The following is a 20,482-nucleotide window of genomic DNA, read 5'->3' on the forward strand; positions in this document are numbered from 1 at the left end:
AAGTCGATCCATGTGACTTAGCCTTTCAATATGGTACCAAATTTTTTTCTTTGCTGCCCCCAAAAATCAAAAGAACAAAAAACATGAAAGTTTGAACTCAAGGTGTGTGAAGCAAATGCATCCAAATATATGTTGGTTTTTGTTTGTTTGTTTGTTTGAATGTGAAATAACGAGAAAGATGACAAAGCAGAAACAATTTCATGTGGACACGACTCACGAGAGATGAACAAATGAGGTAGTAGATGGTTCAAGAAAGGAGTCTAAACAAGTAGAGATATTATAACCCAATGAAATCAGCACTCACGGGGTTCATACCCACACAATTCAGCAATTCAATTCGCACACAACACTTGTAAGCCACATCAAATCCAATAAAGCATACTAAAATGGACAGATCTTTCACCCAAAAAAAGGGCCAATCAACATTAATTCCTTCAGAAATCTTATCTTTTCAAGGAAAGATTTGGTGTACTCCCAATTTTTGGCTCACCCAAAAGCTATTTCAGTCTTCACATCTTTCTGCTGCTGCTGCTGCTGCTATATATCCATGGGAAGTCGTCCCCAAAGGTTACAAAAAAAATCTAGCATCACATAAGGGGGAAAGGGAAGAAAGCCAGACAAAAATTTCAAACAAGGACTTGGTTTAAGTAAGAATTGGAAAAGCAAGTATGAACTGTTGATAATTTAAAAGAAAGTGCTAGTCACATCTGCGCTATCATTTTAAAAGGACTAGTCAATTTAAAGCTTTACTGTAATCACTTATAAAATCTAGTCTCACCTAGAAAATAAACCAATGTGCGATTTAGCACCAATGGATATCTTTATAATCCACCTACTATATGTGGACTACTCATCTTTTCAATGTAAGACTAATGTGTTATAGAAAGAGCTTGATTGCATAGGAAAATTACGTTAAGAAGCTAAAGGATAAATAGCAGTAAAGAAATGGATATCAAAACTTCATTTGCTCAAATTTCCTCACAAAGTGCCATGATATGTAATTACTGAATATACATCTTGCATTTTGAGTAATTCTAAACGTTATACCCATGTCCATCTTATGTCACTCTAATAATGATATAACTTTTCAAATCACATCAAAATTCAATAATGATCAATCACAAGTCCAATGGTAATTTTAAAAGTCGCGTCATTATTAAAGGAATACAAGAGGGACATAAGTATGATGTCTAGAATTACTCTTACATTTCACCTCCAACACAAAAAGATTATGGTTGGCATCTTAAAACCAGATGTGATGATATCTTCACTAACCAACTTCTGGTCATCATAGTAAAAGAGGAGCTATTGTTGCTTATTTCGACTTTCTCGATTCAAACTTCTTCTTAATAGCGCTCCAAAAGGCAGGTATTGCAATATCATCAGGCACTTCCTTAAATGACGGGAGATAATTTACATCCACAATGACATGATCACCAGTGCATTCCTGAATCTGAAATTTCAGCACATATACATGGTTACTAAAGAGGACGAAAGCAAGAAATCAATCAATCACATTTGGTTTGATAAGGAGCAATATACCATAAATCACAATGTTTAGAACAAATCTAAAGAATGTAAAATACTGGCCAAACATATGCATGTTTATATAACATGAATAAGTGAAAATCTCAATCTTAATGTTTGTCTATTTAACATACATAAAAAAGAATACATCATTTACTTTTCTTTATTCCAATTTGATATAATTGATGCAGATTAGGATCAAAGAAACCCCATCAGTGGACCTCTCTCACTCTACACATCTAGTAACCCACAAATCTAGTAATACTGATTTTGCATAACCATATTAATGCCCACTCCATGTGTTTGACTCTATTTAACAGGAATGTCTATGTATGAGATCAATGATTTGAACCAACCCAACTTAAACGATGTACTTTTAAATGGTGGTCAATAGCAAAAGAAACACTATGCCATCCTTGTCCCTCACTCACCAAAGGCAGATTCTGGTTTCTCACTATATTAGTGGCCCCCAAATTTGACTCACAATAAAAGAAATATTCTGCTGACTTTGAACCCTTGAGCAGTGGTGTTGAGCTTTCATGCTCTGCATCACCTCTTTCTCCACTTTAGAGCCAGGTTAGGAACTTAATTTTGTGGTGAAATTAGTTGCAACGTTTTCCAGGCCTCAACTTGCAACTATGTTGACGACAGCAACTTCTCTAGCTCATCTTTTTATTTTCATTTATTTATATATTTTGACTGGTATGACTTCAACCTAGAGCCCACTCAAACCCTCTCCCCACCCCCCACCCCTTCTAAGGGGCCCATCTCACCTATCTGGAACAGTTTTATATGCAGTACTTCTTGTTTGCCACTCTTAATGATCCCTTGATAGTCAATCCCTGATTTCAAGATGCCATGGAATTCCCAACAATCATAAGTAGAGCTTCTCCATAGTTTGTCAACTACCTAATAAGTAGAGCTTCTGCATAGTTTGTCAATCACCTTTTTATCCACTGCTTGTTCGGCCAGCTTTCAAGATTTCTGTTCGATCAGATTGGGATCCACTGGGTTGTCTAAACATTAGTTAAAGGTAATTTTATTTTTAATGAAAGTACAGGGATTGATTATAGAAAACCTTTTAAGTTATACATGATATTTCCTTCGGCAAAATTAAACAATATATAAGACAGCAGATGCCAGAGTATTTAAGGGCAAGGAAGTCAGATGGAACAAGTGTCGATGAGATTAGCTGCTTTGAAGGATCTTTTTGAGGAAGATAAGAAATTCTGGGGATCCCAATTGTGGATTTTATGGTACAGGATTGGTCATCGCTACCCATAATGAAAATTTTAGTTTTTATATTGTGTTATTCTACATGGTTCAGCAAACATTGGGGAAAATGCAATCATCCTAAAGATGACGAGCCTTTGACAGTTTAATTTAGTAATTATAAAAAATGCCGTGGAATATGTAGTCAAGCGAAGTTGAATTGGCTACTTACAACAACATCAAAGCCAAAGATAGTAAGATCAAGCATTCTCATTAGCCAATTTGCAGCATCTGTGACCAGCTCAAGATCAATGCAATGATTAGTGGCCTTGGAGCAATTACTATCCCCACGATGCTGGTCTTCACCGCCAGTGGGTAGAGATTTTAAGCTGCAAAGAGAGATCAGCACATTATGGGTCATCCAATACATGCTCTGAAAAACTTGCAGACCCAAATGGCGTTGAACCCATCACCATGGATGGGAGGAGATACCATTTGATCCAAAAACCATTGGCCAAAAAGGAAGATGGAAAACTGAAGTGAGAAAAGACACATACCTGTCAAAAACTAGAGGTTTGAGTCCATTACTTTCAGATAATTTCATCAAGATATCTGCGTTCGGTGTAGACTTTTTAACAGCATAGAAAACCTTTTCACCCAGGACGTAAAATTTGTACAGAGTGGATGAATGATCCACATATTCCTGCAGTGACAGTAATTTCCAAGTTTCAGCCAAAAGGAGTAACCCATTCTACTCAATCGTCAACAAATTAACCTTGCTTTACAAGATATTAACCACACACATGAATGCATTTGACAAACACTTGGGCCCTCACACCCACTTCCATAAGTACGTCATACATGGTTGGAGTTGATACTGTTTCCATATTGAAATAAGTAAAGACAAATTCAAGAGTGCTAACTAGTTAGCCATGATAAGGCAAATAGAAATCCTGAAGTCTTCAAAATGCAAGTTGTTTCTCGCTCACCTGCACAACAGCTGGAAGAGGAACGCTCAAGTCCTTAAAATCTTCAGTTCTGAATACAATTGCCTGTTATGTAAAATATTAAGCTATTTAATTCAAATCTGAAAAGAAAAAAAAAATAAGTGTGCATCATCACAGCTTGCTTGTAATATACCAAGAACAAAATCTAAATAAGAAGGTCAAAATCGATGTTTTTGGCAAGCTGAAGATATGAACTAATTAGTTGCCTGGACTCTTGCACAGAAAATCATGGCAAACCATTAACTATTTTGCACCAGGAATACAGGAATTTGCAACGTAATTTCTTTTTGAAATGACATTAGTCATACAGCAAGAAGTATAAAAGCATATCACATGCCAGTAATGAATGCCAATTGGAATTGAAGCAAAATGAAGAGAGAACCATTGTTTAAGGCAAAGATCTCGCACTAAAATTATAATGCGGGTAAAGGATAAAAGAAAACCACAAACAACCTGAAACGGAAAGATGATGTGTGCAAACTAAAAGTTAAAGAGGGCAACAAGCTTGCTATGCATATGTCTGAGTTTTCTCCTTGTAAAACTGCATGCTTTCTGGGCATAAAAAAGTGCAGAATGATGTGTGTAGGTAATTTATACTAAATGCAATCCACGCCAAAGTAAAAAGCACAAACATCTTACCAAGGAAACTAGACTTTGGATAAAAGGGGGAATACCAAAAACCAGTAGCTAAAATATGATAATAACCCTCGCAAACTTAAACTCATAAAACTATGTTCAAACAACGAATTTGTCTCATATTTCCCAGTCCCTAGAGCCTTTGTTGAACTGAATAATGTGCATTACCAAATTTTATATATATATATAGGTAATCGAAATATCATTAAAAGCGTAAGGCGCCTCCAGGTACATAGAAAGTATACAAGAAAAATACCTAACTAGAAGGAGAAAATAGAAGAAGGAAAAAGGAAATTATGATAACTAATCACCAAAGAGAAACGAAAGCAACTGTCCAAAGACAGTTTTGAAGAAAAAAGACTGAATCTCCTCCAATGCCCTCTCATAGTCCTCAAAATTTCTATAATTCTTTCAATTCCCTCCATAGACACCACAAAAGACACGAAGGCAGTATCATCCACACAGCAGCACTCTAAATGCTGCTGGCAATCCACCAAAAAGCATATAAGTCGACTACTCATCTAGGCCTAACTCAAGAACAACCCAAATCAATTGAAGAAAACATTACACAAAGGCAATGGCAACCTCACAATGAAGTAGAAGATGGTCTACAGACTCCCTATTCCTTTTACACATATAGAACCTATCAACCACAATGATATGCCGTTTCCTAAGATTGTCCATGATAAGGATCTTTCCTAAAGCCACCGACCAAGCAAAACAGGGTGCCCTCAAAGGAAACTAATTTTTATCAATAATTTCATTATCATTGAATAGCGCAAAGGGGTGCAACCCTAGTACACATGGAATATACAAGAGAACCCCTACTCTAAAGAAAAAGAAGCACAAAAATTCAAAAAAACTGTAAAACTAGGAACAAGCAAACTATGATAAACAGATATCCGGGATCACAATCTTCCACAACTCTGTCACCAAAGTTTCAAAATCTTCAAATTTCTGAGCATTCCTCTCTCGTCAAAGACACCACATTAAGCACAATGGAGCCAACCTCCAAACTCCCATCAAAGTACCTCGCCCAACCTGTCCTCCCCAACTAACTAACAAATCTATCACCCAAAGGAAGCCAACCTGCCTTCAAAGGAACCTTAGTCCACCAAACGCTCTTCCAAGGGAAAAAGAAGCCAACATTATAACCCAAGACACTATAGAAGGATCTTACACCAACAAATCTTTTTTTTATAAGTAAAAAAGGTTTTATTAAAAAGAGTAAGGCGCCCCAAAGTACACAGGAACAACCAAAGCGGCCTACAACAAGAAAGAAAACCCAACCCCCAAAAACCCACCAACCCTCAAAAACCCAATCCCACAAACCCAAAACCTTCGGGAGACCCCAACACTACACTATGTGTGCCTTGTCTTTCCTAAGCCAAGAGGACACGCTAGAAACACCGTAGTTGATAAGCTTACCAGATTCATAACTTCCCTCCTACCTTTGGTCTTAGGACACGCTGCTTTAACTCCCCGATAGTAATCCTCTTCAATGGCTTCCAAAATCGCCAAGGACGGATCCAAATCCTTAACACTATCCAACTCCCAATCCAAGGCCAAATCAAGAGGTAAAACACCCAACGGGTAAAAGGAGTCGCCATCCTCCCCATCCCATACCTCGTCGCCCTCCTCCCACGCAACCACCTCCCCAGATAGGCCAAAACCTACTGGCCAGTTTTGGGATTGGGTCAAACCATTCACCCTGAAATCCGATCCCTTAATGGCGGTATGAGAACCCGGAGTAACTTGCACAACCAGGCTCGGATTAAGAAACCCCCGCCGAAGGCAACCCCTCATTGGAGAGGAAGACTTACACATACCCTTCACAAAAGCTGCTAGTGGAAGCACAACATCTACTTTCACGGCTGGAACCGGAAGCAGAGAAAGAAACCCTGGCACTTGAGCAACTGGCCTCAAAGCTTCCATAGAATCGGCAAATACTTCTGCTCCATATGAACCTTTCTAGCTTCCCTAGCCTTCCAGTAATACTTCTGGAACAGCTTAGAGTTTGGCAGCATAGAAGAAGAGGAACGCAACCTCTTACCCAACTCAGCCGCCCCAGAAACAGACTGAAAGGAGGTGATGCAAGACTGAGGAGGAGAGGAAACTTGCAAAGGCCGCCCGGAGAATGATTGAAGAACTGAACAAGCGGCGAGAAAAGGTATCCAAAAATAAAGGCCCAACAACATTACTTACCTCAGACCTAGTAGAACCTACCAGAGGCGCCGACTTACTGAAGAACTGCCAGGGCGGCAGGGGGGAGAAGAGAACCTAGAGACAGAGTCCCCGGAGACAGACAAGAAAGCAACCAACGACGTCTCAGGCTGAGCATGAACTGAATCGGGCTCCAGATCAGAGGCCACTGGAGACGACCCAAGGCCTGCAGATTTCTTCACCAAGGCCTTAGTCTCAGCCCAGCTAGCATGCTTGGGCTTCAGACCTAGCCTAGCCCAATTGAACCCTGAAGTTGAAACCCGGTCCAAGGTAGCCCAAAGCCACTCTAGAAGCTTCTTACACAAACAAGAAAGCCATAACTTCTTCTTCTTCCTAGCCTCGCCAACACCATGGAAGCATATTGGATTCCTCTTCTTCTCCATCGACCCGTGCGATTGCTCCAAAGCATAGCAGTTCACCTCCATTCTCCCGTCTTCGACCACCCTACACCACGCCTCCAGAAGTAGATCCAACCCACGAAGCTCTAACTCTGAATCCCGCAGCCCAGGATGCTTGACATGAGAAACAGCTTCCCCCTGAACCACTTCCGCAAAAGATGGAGAAACCCCCACCCAAACAACTGGATGAGACACCCCCCTTCTTTATCCCCTCCGATGTAGACACCTCAGAAACCAGCGACCGAGCCTTTCATCCGAGAAAAGTAAGGATCTTTCGCAACTCACCCACAACCCGAGATCAACCTCATCCTTCACGACCTTCAAGGAGCCAAATAACCCCTTTATGACCACCCTCAGCGTAGACAGCCGCCTCAAAGTAACGACCAGCCTTATTACCACCCCCACTAACCATTAAGGCTTTCTCATCTTCGCGGTAGGACTTGACAAAGTCCTTCTTCACTGATTCCTTTAGCGCCTCCTCTACAGTGGTCAACAACCACTCAGAACCCTAGAGGCCTAGAAAGATATACCCACAAAACCCCTTCCTCCTTTCCTCCAAGCGGATCTCAGACACCTCAGCCTTCACCGAAAAGTAGAAAGCTTTGGCTTCCACGGAGAATCGATGCTCCATCTCTGCTTTACTGAGAACACCACGAAGACATACCCGCGACACAGCCCGTCGAAGAAGACGAAAGAAAACAGACCCAGAAAAGCTCCAACCCGCTGGTGAAAACGAAGAAAATTGACCCCATAATAGCTCCAAAGGAAGCTCCAATGAAAGCACCACTGGACGTCGAGCGTCGAAAAGGCTGAAAGAAGCAAAACCCTAGCGTGACGCGCCTCCACGCACCACCACTAGGATAGAGAGAGAGGAACGGCGAGGGGTGAGGGGAGAGAGAGGTTGAGAGAGTCTTTCACTAAAATCTAATTTCACATGATACCAACAAATCTATCACCCAAAGGAAGCCAACCTGCCCTCAAAGGAACCTTAGTCCACCAAATGCTCTTCCATGGGAAAAGGAACCCAACATTATAACCCAAAACACTATAGAAGGATCTTACATGGAACAACCTTCTTTTGGAGGAGATCCACCAAAGCTTATCTTCACCTTCCATCTCACACTGACTGAATACACCACCCTAAAAAACGAGGCAAAGACAGCCATCTCCGAATCATGAGCTGCTCTAGCAAAGCTTACGTTCCACTTATTGAATCCACTAGAAAGCTCCAAGTGAGCCACAACAAAAGCATCATTCGCGCAAGCAATGCCATATAAACTGGAAAGGCTTCCTTTAGGATCAAATCTCCACACCACAGAACATGCCATAATCTAAAATTGAAGCCCTCTCCCACCTCAAATCTTGTATGACTTGAAAACTTCCGCCAACCACTCCTAATATTCTTCATAACCCCACCCCATGAACCGCCAAATTTAGAGTCCACTACAACTCTCCACAGGGCCTCTCTCTCATGCCCATAGCGCCATAACCTTTTGCCTAAGAGAGCATTAGCCCCACTTGTAAATATCTAGGTTTACTAGTTTTTCCAATTTTTTGGGCTACAAAATTAACAAAGGAACTGTTGACAACAAATCAAGGATTAGCACCAAGCTGCATATAATGTACCGTAAATTTGAACCAATACCCCTATTGCCCTTTATAGAATGTAGGGCTTAAAGGCCCCAAATACTATTATCAAACACATTTAAAATACGAACCTTTTTCTTTTAAATAAAACAAGAATGTAACATTGGCAGAAATCATTGACCTAAATATAGATGTCCTTTGTAACTCTTTTTTGTTCAAAAATTTTGTTTGTATAATGCAGATACATTTTTTTCATGGTAAACATCCCAAAAAAAAAAATACATATGTTAAAAGTGACATTATATGTGCATTAAACACCAACACCCATATTTGTGCCATAGCCAAATAAATCCTTTAAAAAAATTCAATTTGTTTACACAATTCCATCAGGTAGAAAATTGCTAGAAGATGTATAACTAATACAAGAAGTTTCATAATACTATACTGCTTTGCAGATGGCTTTCCCACATCTTTCCTAAATAAGGGTGTCTACTTCAGTCATTGGCAAACCTTCTAGCAACATGGAAGTTCAAGGTAATTGGCCCTTAATAAAGGGTAGCATGTTGAAAAAACTTGAAAGTCAAATTCATAATACCAGAATCCAGAATGAAACTAGAAAAAGTTAGTACCATAGTGTGAGCATTAGCTACACCGCAGGCAACTTGAGGTTTCACTATACTTGGAAGAGATAGTTTGGCTTCAGACAGCCTTTGCACCAAATCATGTTCATGGAAATTATCAACCTGCACAATTAAAAACCAGACTTGATAAATTTGTGGAGAAATTCAATGAATTATACAAAGGATCCACTATTTGAACTTAAACCTTGAGTCTTATTGAATATCATTGAAATAACTTCAAACATTTTTTTGTTTAAAAGTAATTCAATCTTACTAGAAAGCGAAAAAGGGGCGCAACCTAAGTACAGAGGAAATATAAAAGAGAGACACCCACTTAGGGAGAGAGAATAACTTCAAACATTTAATGCATCAAAAGATTAAAAAATTTAAATTTATCTTTGTGTCCAGTAATATATGCAGATAACATAGTTGAATTTAAAAAGAAAAAAAAAAATCAATACCACCATATCTTTTTTTTTTTTTTTTTCACGGCATGCTATTTCACTCATCCCTAAGTACTTTAATGGAACACAATTAGAACATCGTCGTTGCCTTTAATCGTGAATGCATAGATTCATCATGGATGATCATATACATATAAAATTGTAGAAGAACTATTCCGAAATAGCATTGTGTTTCTTTGTGTATCTTTTTTTTTTTAATAAGTAAGAGAATTTCATTATAAAAAGCATAAGGCGCCCCTAAGTACACAGGAAGTATACACAGAAGCAATCCAGCTAGCCCACATAAAAAACTCAAGAAAACCCCTAACAAGCATAATAGTAACCTCCACAATACAATAGAAACCCCTATTAGTAACCCCCGTAATACAATAAAAGCCCCTGAAAAGCACCCAAACTAACCCCAAAAACCCCCAATAGGACCCCCTAACCCAAAGAATAAAAGCCCAAGAACCCGAGAAAAACCCAAGAGAAACACCCATCAAAAGAACCCAAGCAAAAACCGAAAGCCCGAGGAACGACCCACAAACCCACCCAAGCACACAAAGGCACACAACTCTACAACATAAGGTCCTTTCCTTTCCTACGCCTAGTGGAAGATTTAGCGATAGCAAACTAGAACTAACAGTTTTACTTATGAGCATTGCAAGATCCATTATATTTAAGTGTATATAACAACTAATAGCATTGTAGCCTAGTGATAGATATCCATTCTAAAATGCAGGTATATGGTGCAACTTATCATGGATACCAGACTTGTGAAGTTAGGAGTTATCTTTTCACTAAAATAAATAAATAAAAGAAACACTTACGTAATAACATAAAACTATGGAAGACATCTAGACCTAAAAGTTGCCAATTACAAAAAGTTTGCAAGTATAAACAAGTAAATCATCCAGGTTATTTGTTATTAATTTGCAGGAGCAGTTGTTACAAGCATAACAAAAATACCATCAAGACATAAGACCTTGAGAAAATGGGGGGCCCTGATCGTACAGTGACCTTCAGTATTAAGATTCTCCAGACCAAGTAGAATCTCTTGAATTTTCAGCCGATCCACTACAGGGTAAATGTTATTAAATGGGTCAATCACACAGCAATCCGGTTGATGCTCCATATATCTGTGTGAGAACAAATGTTTAAAGAAAAAACGTTAGAAACTGTATCACATAATGCCCCTTCCCTTTGATACTAAAATAAACAGATATGTAACAGTCTGCAAAGATCCCTCAAAGAAACATAGATATATTCTTCTGGGAAACCTCTTCTTACAAGCTCACAAGAAAATTCAATATGATTGCTGCTGGGCTAATACTCAGCTAATTACGCTACTTCGTTGGACAAGTTGTCAACTCCATTTCAGGCATTAGTATCAGAAGACTCAAACAAAGTAGAACCTTTTCCCTTTTTTTTTGGTTTTGTTTTGTTTTTTATTTTTTATTTTTCTATTTTGTTTCATCTTTTTTTCTCTCAAGACAAACATTTAACTTTGGCCAAGAAGAAAACATGAAAAGATTAATGGTGGCATAATCACAAAAACTTGTATAAGCAAAATAATTTAATCGAGCTTCATGTGATAAAGCATCAATAGCTGGCATTGGCATGTTGGTTCCCCCCTTCCCCCCCTCCAAAAAACAAAAAACCCTGTTCATGTTAGATGGTGCAATGACAGTTCTATAGACCTGAAAAGTCACCTTTGCAATTCCCGCATGCCCCTGGTGTAAGCTACTCTTTCAGAGAGGTTTGAAGAACTGCTCAAATCAATGGATACAATTTCATCAGTTGCTTTATGGAGAACAATGTCAACTTCTTGCAACTGAGGTGATAAAGGAAGCTCAAAGGTGAGGGGCAAGAACATCAACCCATTTTGAGTAGGATACAAAGGGAATGCACCCCTCTGCAAAAATCAGAACTCATGAGGTTCAAATTGCATGAATCCAAATAGTAAACATAAAAAGCTAGAATTTATCATGAGCATAACTGCAGGCATGAACATGTAGGTGCTAGCAAAATCAAATCAAACAAGATCTCTTGGGCCAAAAACCACTCAATCAGATAAATACAGAATTCTGATCCATCACATTTCATATAACCATTGGATCTACTATTATTTCAAGAAAAAAGAAATGTCCTGAAGTGAAAACCGCTTTGAGGTATAAAATTCTAAACACCAAATTCTGTCAGTTCCAATATCACCTTAACATGACAAATTATTAATCTGGGAGTATCCTGCTTTTGTGCCAACTTCATGTATGTCTATGGAGTCGTAAAACATATCACCAGTTGGACTTCTTTTATTATTTTCTAACAACAAGTAGTGCCTTCATTTCTTCATAGAGGGCTCACCTTAGCAAAATCTTCTTCACGAGAAGGTTTCATAACATATCCAACAGTTGCAGCAGTGTTGCGAAGTGCCTGCTTGCAAGGCAAAACATTGAAAGAGAGAAAAAAGGTCATGAATATGTGTAACATAGAAAGGAATATACTCAGAAAAGTGATAGCCTTATCTACCACGATACGTGAATGATCAGGTACATTCATATAACCTACATCATAATGCAACTTGTAGTAATCAACTTCTCGATTTATATTCTATATGGTTAAAAAGGACTGTGGCAAACTATGGTAGCCCCAAGACATTTATAATAATACAAAGCTAAACGACAAAGTTCATCATATGCTACAAAAGAGTATGAATGAGTCAATGCCCCTCATCAATTAATAAAAGTCATATTGACTCAATTTTTTTTTCCCTGTTGGGGATTCTCGACTCCAGTTAGGAAACACAAGAACAGAACCCATCGGAATCCACACCACACATATACATACATATACATATATATATTATTAAACTATCAAATTACTCCGCCAATATCGCTGACAAAGTTAAACAAACTGCTAATAAAAAAAGCCACCCAATGACTAAACATCATGGTTCAAAAGTTTTAATGGGTCACAGTAAGTGACAGCATTACAACTAAGAATGCAATGTTCAATGGCTACATAGTCCAGGAGTTTGAGTTGAGTATTGAAATGTTTCAACAGAAGACTCTCAGTGAGTGAAATCCAGGTATGTAGCACAGACATTAAATCTTGACTATACTGAAATGAATAACAGACACAATGCCAAAGGAAAGCAGGTCAAAAAACTGATTTTTCTCTTTCTGGAATCCAAATACACTGCAAAACTCAAACACTTTCAGGCTCATTGCTCATTTGTTACTGAAAATTGGGTTCGAAGAGGTCATAGAAAATAAAATATCTTTTTAGTTTTAGGAGCTCGAGAATGTCTTTTTAGTTTCAGGAGCTCAAGAAAGTTTACTTCTTTGGTATCATGTATATCAGGAATGATTTTGCTACTCTTAGTGTTATTTCCAAGGGTCAGAAATACTGATTGTGTCTTTATATATACGCATGGTGTTCAGCCCAAGAATATGATTTAGGATAATTCCTAATTATTTTATCATCTCTTTATTCCCAAAAAGATTGAAGAAATGTTCATGTTTTGAGATGGACCTATGGCATGCCCAAAAGACATGGATTTGGAAGCAAATGCCATAGTTGGATATATATTTTCCTCGAAAAGCTGCCAACCAAAAATTTAAAAGATATATATATATATATATATAATGTAACATATATTCTGTCTCTCCAAGTTAATTCTTTAAACATTAAAAATATAAAAATAAAATTCTCCAGAACTGGAATAGTGACATAGGAATAAGCTTGCAACCTTTCGATTTAAGTGGCATACAGTCAAAGGCAACTCTTCTAGCTTGTTGATATAAACCATGCTTGAATACTCACATGCACTACCACCTTCAATAACTCAAAGCAAAAGGAGCAAATAAATTTAGTAAATAATCTAACTTTAATTGATTATATAGTCAAGAGACTGTCAAATTTTCACTAAATGAAAAGCACATATAAATGACAATATAAGAATATAAATACAGAAAATGAGTATAGACTGGCTAGAATTAATTATAATTTTCCTAAAAAAAACATCAGCATCATATGCATTATGGACACAGAAGAGGGCGGTGCACACCATCTGCTGATTCTTGCCCAAGAGATCCTGTGATAGAAAGTAAAGCCAATTAGATAGTTGCATTTTAATATCTGGTAGAGACAATTAAAATGGATTACAAGGTCCAACAACAGAGTAAAACAATTTATGGGTCACTGCCATCCCAATCAAGATAACTGATTTCCAGATTGGGAAACTCGTTGTACAACTGTCATTTGCAGCTTACAAGGCCACTTCAGTCTACGACCCAATATAAGCATCCTAACATAAAACCGAAAACTCCTCTTAAATCCTATCTTTTTGTAAATGAGATCCAAAAGATCCCACACCAAGATAATCATAATCAACTAGATGCTTTTTTTGAATTTCTTTTGTGTCAGAGAATGCCCAAGACATGTTCCGATGAGATACATTAAATCTCGATGTTGAACTCCATTAAAGTAGTAGACAGTTAATGCTTTCCAGAAGACCGAGTATATCCATATATATGTCCCACAACAAAACAAAATTCTGAGGCTCCCATACTGGGGGAAAATAGGTATGGTGGTACTCACTTAGAACAACGACCAGCCAACCACAGTTGCTTAGTTTAGGAAAGACTTCCTTCTTCTTGTCAGAAACTAGGTACAAAATACTGCCTCCAATGTCACCCCAAGCTAGAAAAATCTCATTTTGAGCATCATCTAAAGAAGATGCATTTAAGATAAAACAGTCATACGAGTACAGTGTTGCCATCCTTTTAAGAAGACTCACCTATAACAAGAAGAGAAAATTGTTAACAGCTTTGTCGTCAGGATAAAAGAAATGCTGTGCGAACCACTAGGAAGTTCAGTTGCGGCTTGAACCAGTATAAGGGCATTGTAACCAGCATTTAATACTTACAACAACAGAAAGGAATACAATTTTTGTAACAAATAAAGGATGATTCTTGTGAATCCAAAAAAAAAAAAAGGTACATTTTGAAGAACAATGATGAATGATGGTCTGGTACTCAAATTTGAGTGATGTTACAGATCTTTTGGCTTATAATCAAATAAAGAGAATGATGCTGAAGTTATGTTGTATTGCTATATTTATAGCTTGTTACATGAGTAGTGCAAAATAAACTACCTTATGGTCTGAGAGATCCAGTCCATAAGAAATCCCCTGCAAAGATGAGGCAAAGCTTACCGATCAACATGATTTAATAAAAGAGTTTTAGAAATGCAGCACATATAAGACATTGATATCAGAGGATGTACATTTTCTACATTCGCCTCTCTAAGTCAAGGGTTTAGAACAAACATTATAGACACAATAGCATGGTTTAAGTTGCAGTGATCACAGAAAAAACAAATTACCAGATTTCAATTCTCGGTTTATCAATCTACAACATATTGTGGATCACTTTTTCTCAATAAGACGTTTACACTAAATAGAAGGACCAGAGTAAAGAATCGTTTAGAAATGATAGGGACGTATTAATACTCAACCCAATGCAATCTCTTCATGGAAATATCAACAAATTTGGTCAAAGATTAGATTATTCAACAAATGAGTGAAATTGTGTGCTTGTGTGAAAGCAAGTATCAATAATATAACATGCATTTGCAACTTACAAGAAGTAGAAATAGCAACAACAAAAAAAATAAAAAAATACACTGATAATTAACCCATTGCGATAATCAGAAGCATTTCTATTAAAAAATTTATACATGCAAAAATTAAGTAATAAACCAAAAAAGTTAATGGGTCTTAGACGTCAATATATATTTTTCTGCAACGATAGGAAAAAATAAAAGGGAAGAAACAAGAAGAACACCTTAAAAAAAGAAAACCCAGAAAGGTAGCAACAATATATTACACCAAGAACAATCGAGTTCCAGAGAGGGAGAGAGATGGAATACCACACGGATTTTGGAATGGCGAAGCTTACGAAGGAGAGACTCAGCGCCGGATTGTACCGATGAGTTCGCATGAAGGTCGTCGTCGTGCTGAGGGGCTAATAGTACTGACTCGTCCAATATCACTCCCCCTACTGCCGCACCCATCTCTCGCCTCTCTCTCTCTCTCTCTCTCTCTCTCTCTCTCACTCGCTCACTTCTAAATTTCTAATAGTTTTGTTTTTTTGGGGAAGTAAACTCTGTAAAGTCTCTCTCTCTCTCTATGTTGAAATCTTTGCGCGCGTTTAGGGGTAAAGAGGAGCCCGGCCGCCGGCGAACTCGGTAGAGTTAAACTCGATCGGTCTCGGTAATAAGATATACTCATATAAATTCGGTTCGATTGAAATAAATTTGTATAATTTTATTTTTATATAAGAGTCTTCATGTCATAAATGCTTCTTCAAAAATTCTTCATGTCATAATTCTTCGCCATAAAGTCTATCATAATGATTTTTTATAAAGTCTTCGTGTCATAATGCTTGCTTAATAATTCTAAATGAAGCAAGCATTATGACATGATGAAGAAAGCATTATGACAAGAAGACTTTATGAAAAAGCATTATGAAAGACTTTATGAAGAAGAATTATGACATGAAGACTTTTTGAAGAAGCATTTATGACATGAAGAATTTATACGAATAGAATCTTTATCAGTTTCACATCCGCCGATGTAAAAGACAAAATATTCAATGTTCAAGAATTATTACTGCTTTTACTGTTGCATCCGCCGACGCAAAAGACAAAATAATCAATGTTCAAGAATTATTGCTGCTTAGAAGACTCAAGAATTATTGCTGCTTTTACTGTTCAGAAGACATGCGGAATATTAAATTATTGCTACCTTTACTGTTCAAAAAGATATTCGGAATATTTACTACTGTTCATATTTGTAATTTTCCTTTTCTTTTAGCCTATAAAAGGCCTGTATGATATGTTAGAAGGAAGAAGTCATTTTTGAGAGAATTTGTAAGTTATCTTGAGTGCCTATCTCTAGCATTTCTATCATTTCTATCTTGTATCCAGAACTATCTTTTCTTTTCTTTTCCTTGTATCTTCCGGCCTCTGCATCAAGGCTTTGAATCTTGTATCTATTCCAACTTTCCTTCAATAATATCAAGTAAGAATATTTATTAAAATGACATCTGCCTTTTAACATATCATACAAGCCTTTTATAGGCTAATAGAAAAGGAAAATAAAATAATTCAAAAACATGAACATAATATAAAGAAGAATCATTTAGTGAAGATAGAGATGAAGTAATAAACATTCTTACTTGATATTACTGAAGCAAAGTTTGAATAGATACAAGATTCAAAGGCTTGATGCAGAGGCCGGAAGATACAAAAAAAAGAAAAGATAGTTCTTGATACAAGATAGAAATGATAGAAAGGCTAGAGATAGGCACTTAAGATGGCTTACAAATTCTCTCTCAAATGACTTTTGCCTTTTAACATATCATACAGGCTTTTCATAGGCTAAAAGAAAAGGAAAATTACAAATATGAACAGTAGTAAATATTTTGCATATCTTTTTGAACAGTAAAGGTAGCAATAATTCAATATTTGGCATGTCTTCTGAATAGTAAAAGCAGCAATAATTCTTGAGTCTTCTGAGCAGCAATAATTATTGAACATTGATTATTTTGTCTTTTGCGTCGGCGGATGCAACAGTAAAAGATATAATAATTCTTGAACATTGAATATTTTGTCTTTTGCGTCGGTGGATGTGAAACTGGTAAAGATTCTATTTGTATAAAGTCTTCATGTCATAAATGCTTCTTCAAAAAGTCTTCATGTCATAATTTTTCACCATAAAGTCTATCATAATAGTTTTTCATAAAGCCTTCAAGTCATAATGCTTGCTTAATAATTATTAAGCAAGCATTAAGACATGATGAAGCAAGCATTATGACATGAAGACTTTATGAAAAAACATTATGACAGACTTTATGAAGAAGAATTATGACATGAAGACTTTTTGAAGAAGCATTTATGATATGAAGACTTTATACGAATTGAATCTTTATCAGTTTCACATCTGCCGACGTAAAAGACAAAATATACAATGTTCAAGAATTATTACTGCTTTTACTTTTGCATCCGCCGACGCAAAAGACAAAATAATCAATGTTCAAGAATTATTGCTGCTTTTACTGTTCAGAAAACATGCGGAATATTGAATTATTGTTACCTTTACTGTTCAAAAAGATATGCGGAATATTTACTACTGTTCATATTTGTAATTTTCCTTTTCTTTTAGCCTATAAAAGGCCTTTATGATATGTTAGAAGGAAGAAGTCATTTTTGAGAGAATTTATAAGTCATCTTGAGTGCCTATCTCTAGCCTTTCTATCATTTCTATCTTGTATCCAGAACTATCTTTTCTTTCTTTTTCTTTGTATCTTCCGGCCTCTGCATCAAGGCTTTGAATCTTGTATCTATTCCAACTTTGCTTCAATAATATCAAGTAAAAATATTTATTAAAATGACATCTGCCTTTTAAGATATCATACAAACCTTTTATAGGCTAATAGAAAAGGAAAATAAAATAATTCAAAAACATGAACATAATATAAAGGAGAATCATTTAGTGAAGATAGAGATGAAGTAATAAACATTCTTACTTGATATTACTGAAGCAAAGTTTGAATAGATACAAGATTCAAAGGCTTGATGCAGAGGCCGGAAGATACAAAAAAAAGAAAAGATAGTTCTTGATACAAGATAGAAATGATAGAAAGGCGAGAGATAGGTACTCAAGATGGCTTACAAATTTTCTCTTAAATGACTTCTGCCTTTTAACATATCATACAGGCCTTTTATAGGCTAAAAGAAAAGGAAAATTACAAATATGAACAGTAGTAAATATTCCGAATATCTTTTTGAACAGTAAAGGTAGCAATAATTCAATATTCCGCATGTCTTTTGAACAATAAAAACTGCAATAATTCTTGAGTCTTCTAAGCAGCAATAATTATTGAACATTGAATATTTTGTCTTTTGCACCGGTGGATGCAACAGTAATAGATAAAATAATTATTGAACATTGAATATTTTGTCTTTTGCGTCGGCGGATGTGAAACTAATAAAGATTATATTCGTATAAAGTCTTTATGTCATAAATGCTTCTTCAAAAAGTTTTCATGTCATAATTCTTCATCATAAAGTCTATCATAATGGTTTTTCATAAAGTCTTCATGTCATAATTTATTAAGCAAGCATTAAGACATGATGAAGCAAGCATTATGACATGAAGACTTTATGAAGAAGCATTATGACACACTTTATGAAGAACAATTATGACATGAAGACTTTTTGAAGAAGCATTTATGACATGAAGACTTTATACGAATAGAATCTTTATCAGTTTCACATCCGCCGACGTAAAAGACAAAATATTCAATGTTCAAGAATTATTACTGCTTTTACTGTTGCATCAGCCAACGCGAAAGACAAAATAATCAATGTTCAAGAATTATTACTGCTTAGAAGACTCAAGAATTATTGCTGCTTTTACTGTTCAGAAGACATGCGGAATGTTGAAATATTGCTACCTTTACTGTTCAAAAAGATATGCGGAATATTTACTACTGTTCATATTTGTAATTTTCCTTTTCTTTTAGCCCAAAAAAGGCTTGTATGATTTGTTAAAAGGCAAAAGTCATTTAAGAGAGAATTTGTAAGCCATCTTGAGTGCCTATCTCTAGCCTTTCTATTTTGTATCCAGAACTATATTTTCTTTTCTTATCCTTGTATCTTCCGGCCTCTGCATCAAATGTTTGAATCTTGTATCAATTCCAACTTTGCTTCAATAATATCAAGTAAGAATGTTTATTAAAATGACATCTGCCTTTTAACATATGATACATGCATTTTATAGGCTAAAAGAAAAGGAAAATAAAATAATTCAAAAACATGAACATAATATAAAGGAGAATCATTTAGTGAATATAGAGTTGAAGTAATAAACATTCTTACTTGATATTATTGAAGCAAAGTTTGAATATATACAATATTCAAAGCCTTGATGCAGAGGCCGGAATATATAAGGAAATGAAAAGAAAAGATGGTTCTGGATACAAGATAGAAATGATAGAAAGGCTAGAGATAGGCACTCAAGATGGCTTACAAATTCTCTCTCAAATGACTTCTGCCTTTTAACATATCATACATGCCTTTTATAGGCTAAAAGAAAAGGAAAATTACAAATATGAACAATAGTAAATATTTTGCATATATTTTTGAACTGTAAAGTTAGCAATAATTCAATATTCCGCATGTCTTCTGAACAGTAAAAACAGCAATAATTATTGAGTATTCTGAGCAGCAATAATTCTTGAACATTGATTATTTTGTCTTTTGCATCAGCGAATGCAACAGTAAAAGCAATAATAATTCTTGAACATTTAATATTTTGCCTTTTGTGTCGGCAGATGTAAAACTGATAAAGATTCTATTCGTATAAAGTCTTCATGTCATAAATGCTTCTTCAAAAAATCTTCATGTAATAATTCTTCTTCATAAAGTCTATCATAATGGTTTTTCATAAAGTCTTCATGTCATAATGCTTGCTTCATAATTCTAAATGAAGCAAGAATTATGACATGAAGACTTTATGAAAAAGCATTATGATAGACTTTAAGAAGAAGAACTATGACATGAAGACTTTTTGAAGAAGCATTTATGACTTGAATACTTTATACGAATATAATCTTTGTCAGTTTCACATCCGCCGACGTAAAAGACAAAATATTCAATGTTCAAGAATTATTATTGCTTTTACTGTTGCATCCGCCGACGCAAAAGACAAAATAATCAATGTTCAAGAATTATTAATGCTCAGAAGACTCAAGAATTAT

The 20,482-nt window shown here is 36.2% G+C and overlaps 1 protein-coding gene across 2 annotated transcripts; it reads right to left on the bottom strand.

Annotated features, from left to right (window-relative positions):
- Window positions 1-907: 907 nt before the first annotated feature.
- LOC133875926 (inositol 1,3,4-trisphosphate 5/6-kinase 4) lies at window positions 908-15,890 on the bottom strand. 2 transcript variants are annotated; one of them, XM_062314210.1, is made up of 14 exons: window positions 15,588-15,890; window positions 14,812-14,847; window positions 14,256-14,454; window positions 13,723-13,749; window positions 13,405-13,490; window positions 12,018-12,086; window positions 11,534-11,568; window positions 11,366-11,422; window positions 10,639-10,792; window positions 9,220-9,333; window positions 3,729-3,791; window positions 3,297-3,442; window positions 2,972-3,128; window positions 908-1,453 (listed from the first exon to the last, which is right to left on the bottom strand). In XM_062314210.1, the coding sequence occupies exons 1-14, from the start codon at window positions 15,729-15,731 to the stop codon at window positions 1,316-1,318; spliced, it is 1,425 nt and encodes a 474-aa protein (XP_062170194.1). In that variant the 5' UTR covers window positions 15,732-15,890; the 3' UTR covers window positions 908-1,315. The 2 variants fall into 2 exon arrangements, with proteins under 2 accessions (XP_062170194.1, XP_062170186.1); XM_062314202.1 differs by having other exon boundaries at window positions 11,366-11,568; window positions 15,588-15,884.
- Window positions 15,891-20,482: the final 4,592 nt, after the last annotated feature.

This window comes from Alnus glutinosa, chromosome 1 (assembly GCF_958979055.1).
Source record: "Alnus glutinosa chromosome 1, dhAlnGlut1.1, whole genome shotgun sequence".
Taxonomy (NCBI): Eukaryota; Viridiplantae; Streptophyta; class Magnoliopsida; order Fagales; family Betulaceae; genus Alnus; species Alnus glutinosa.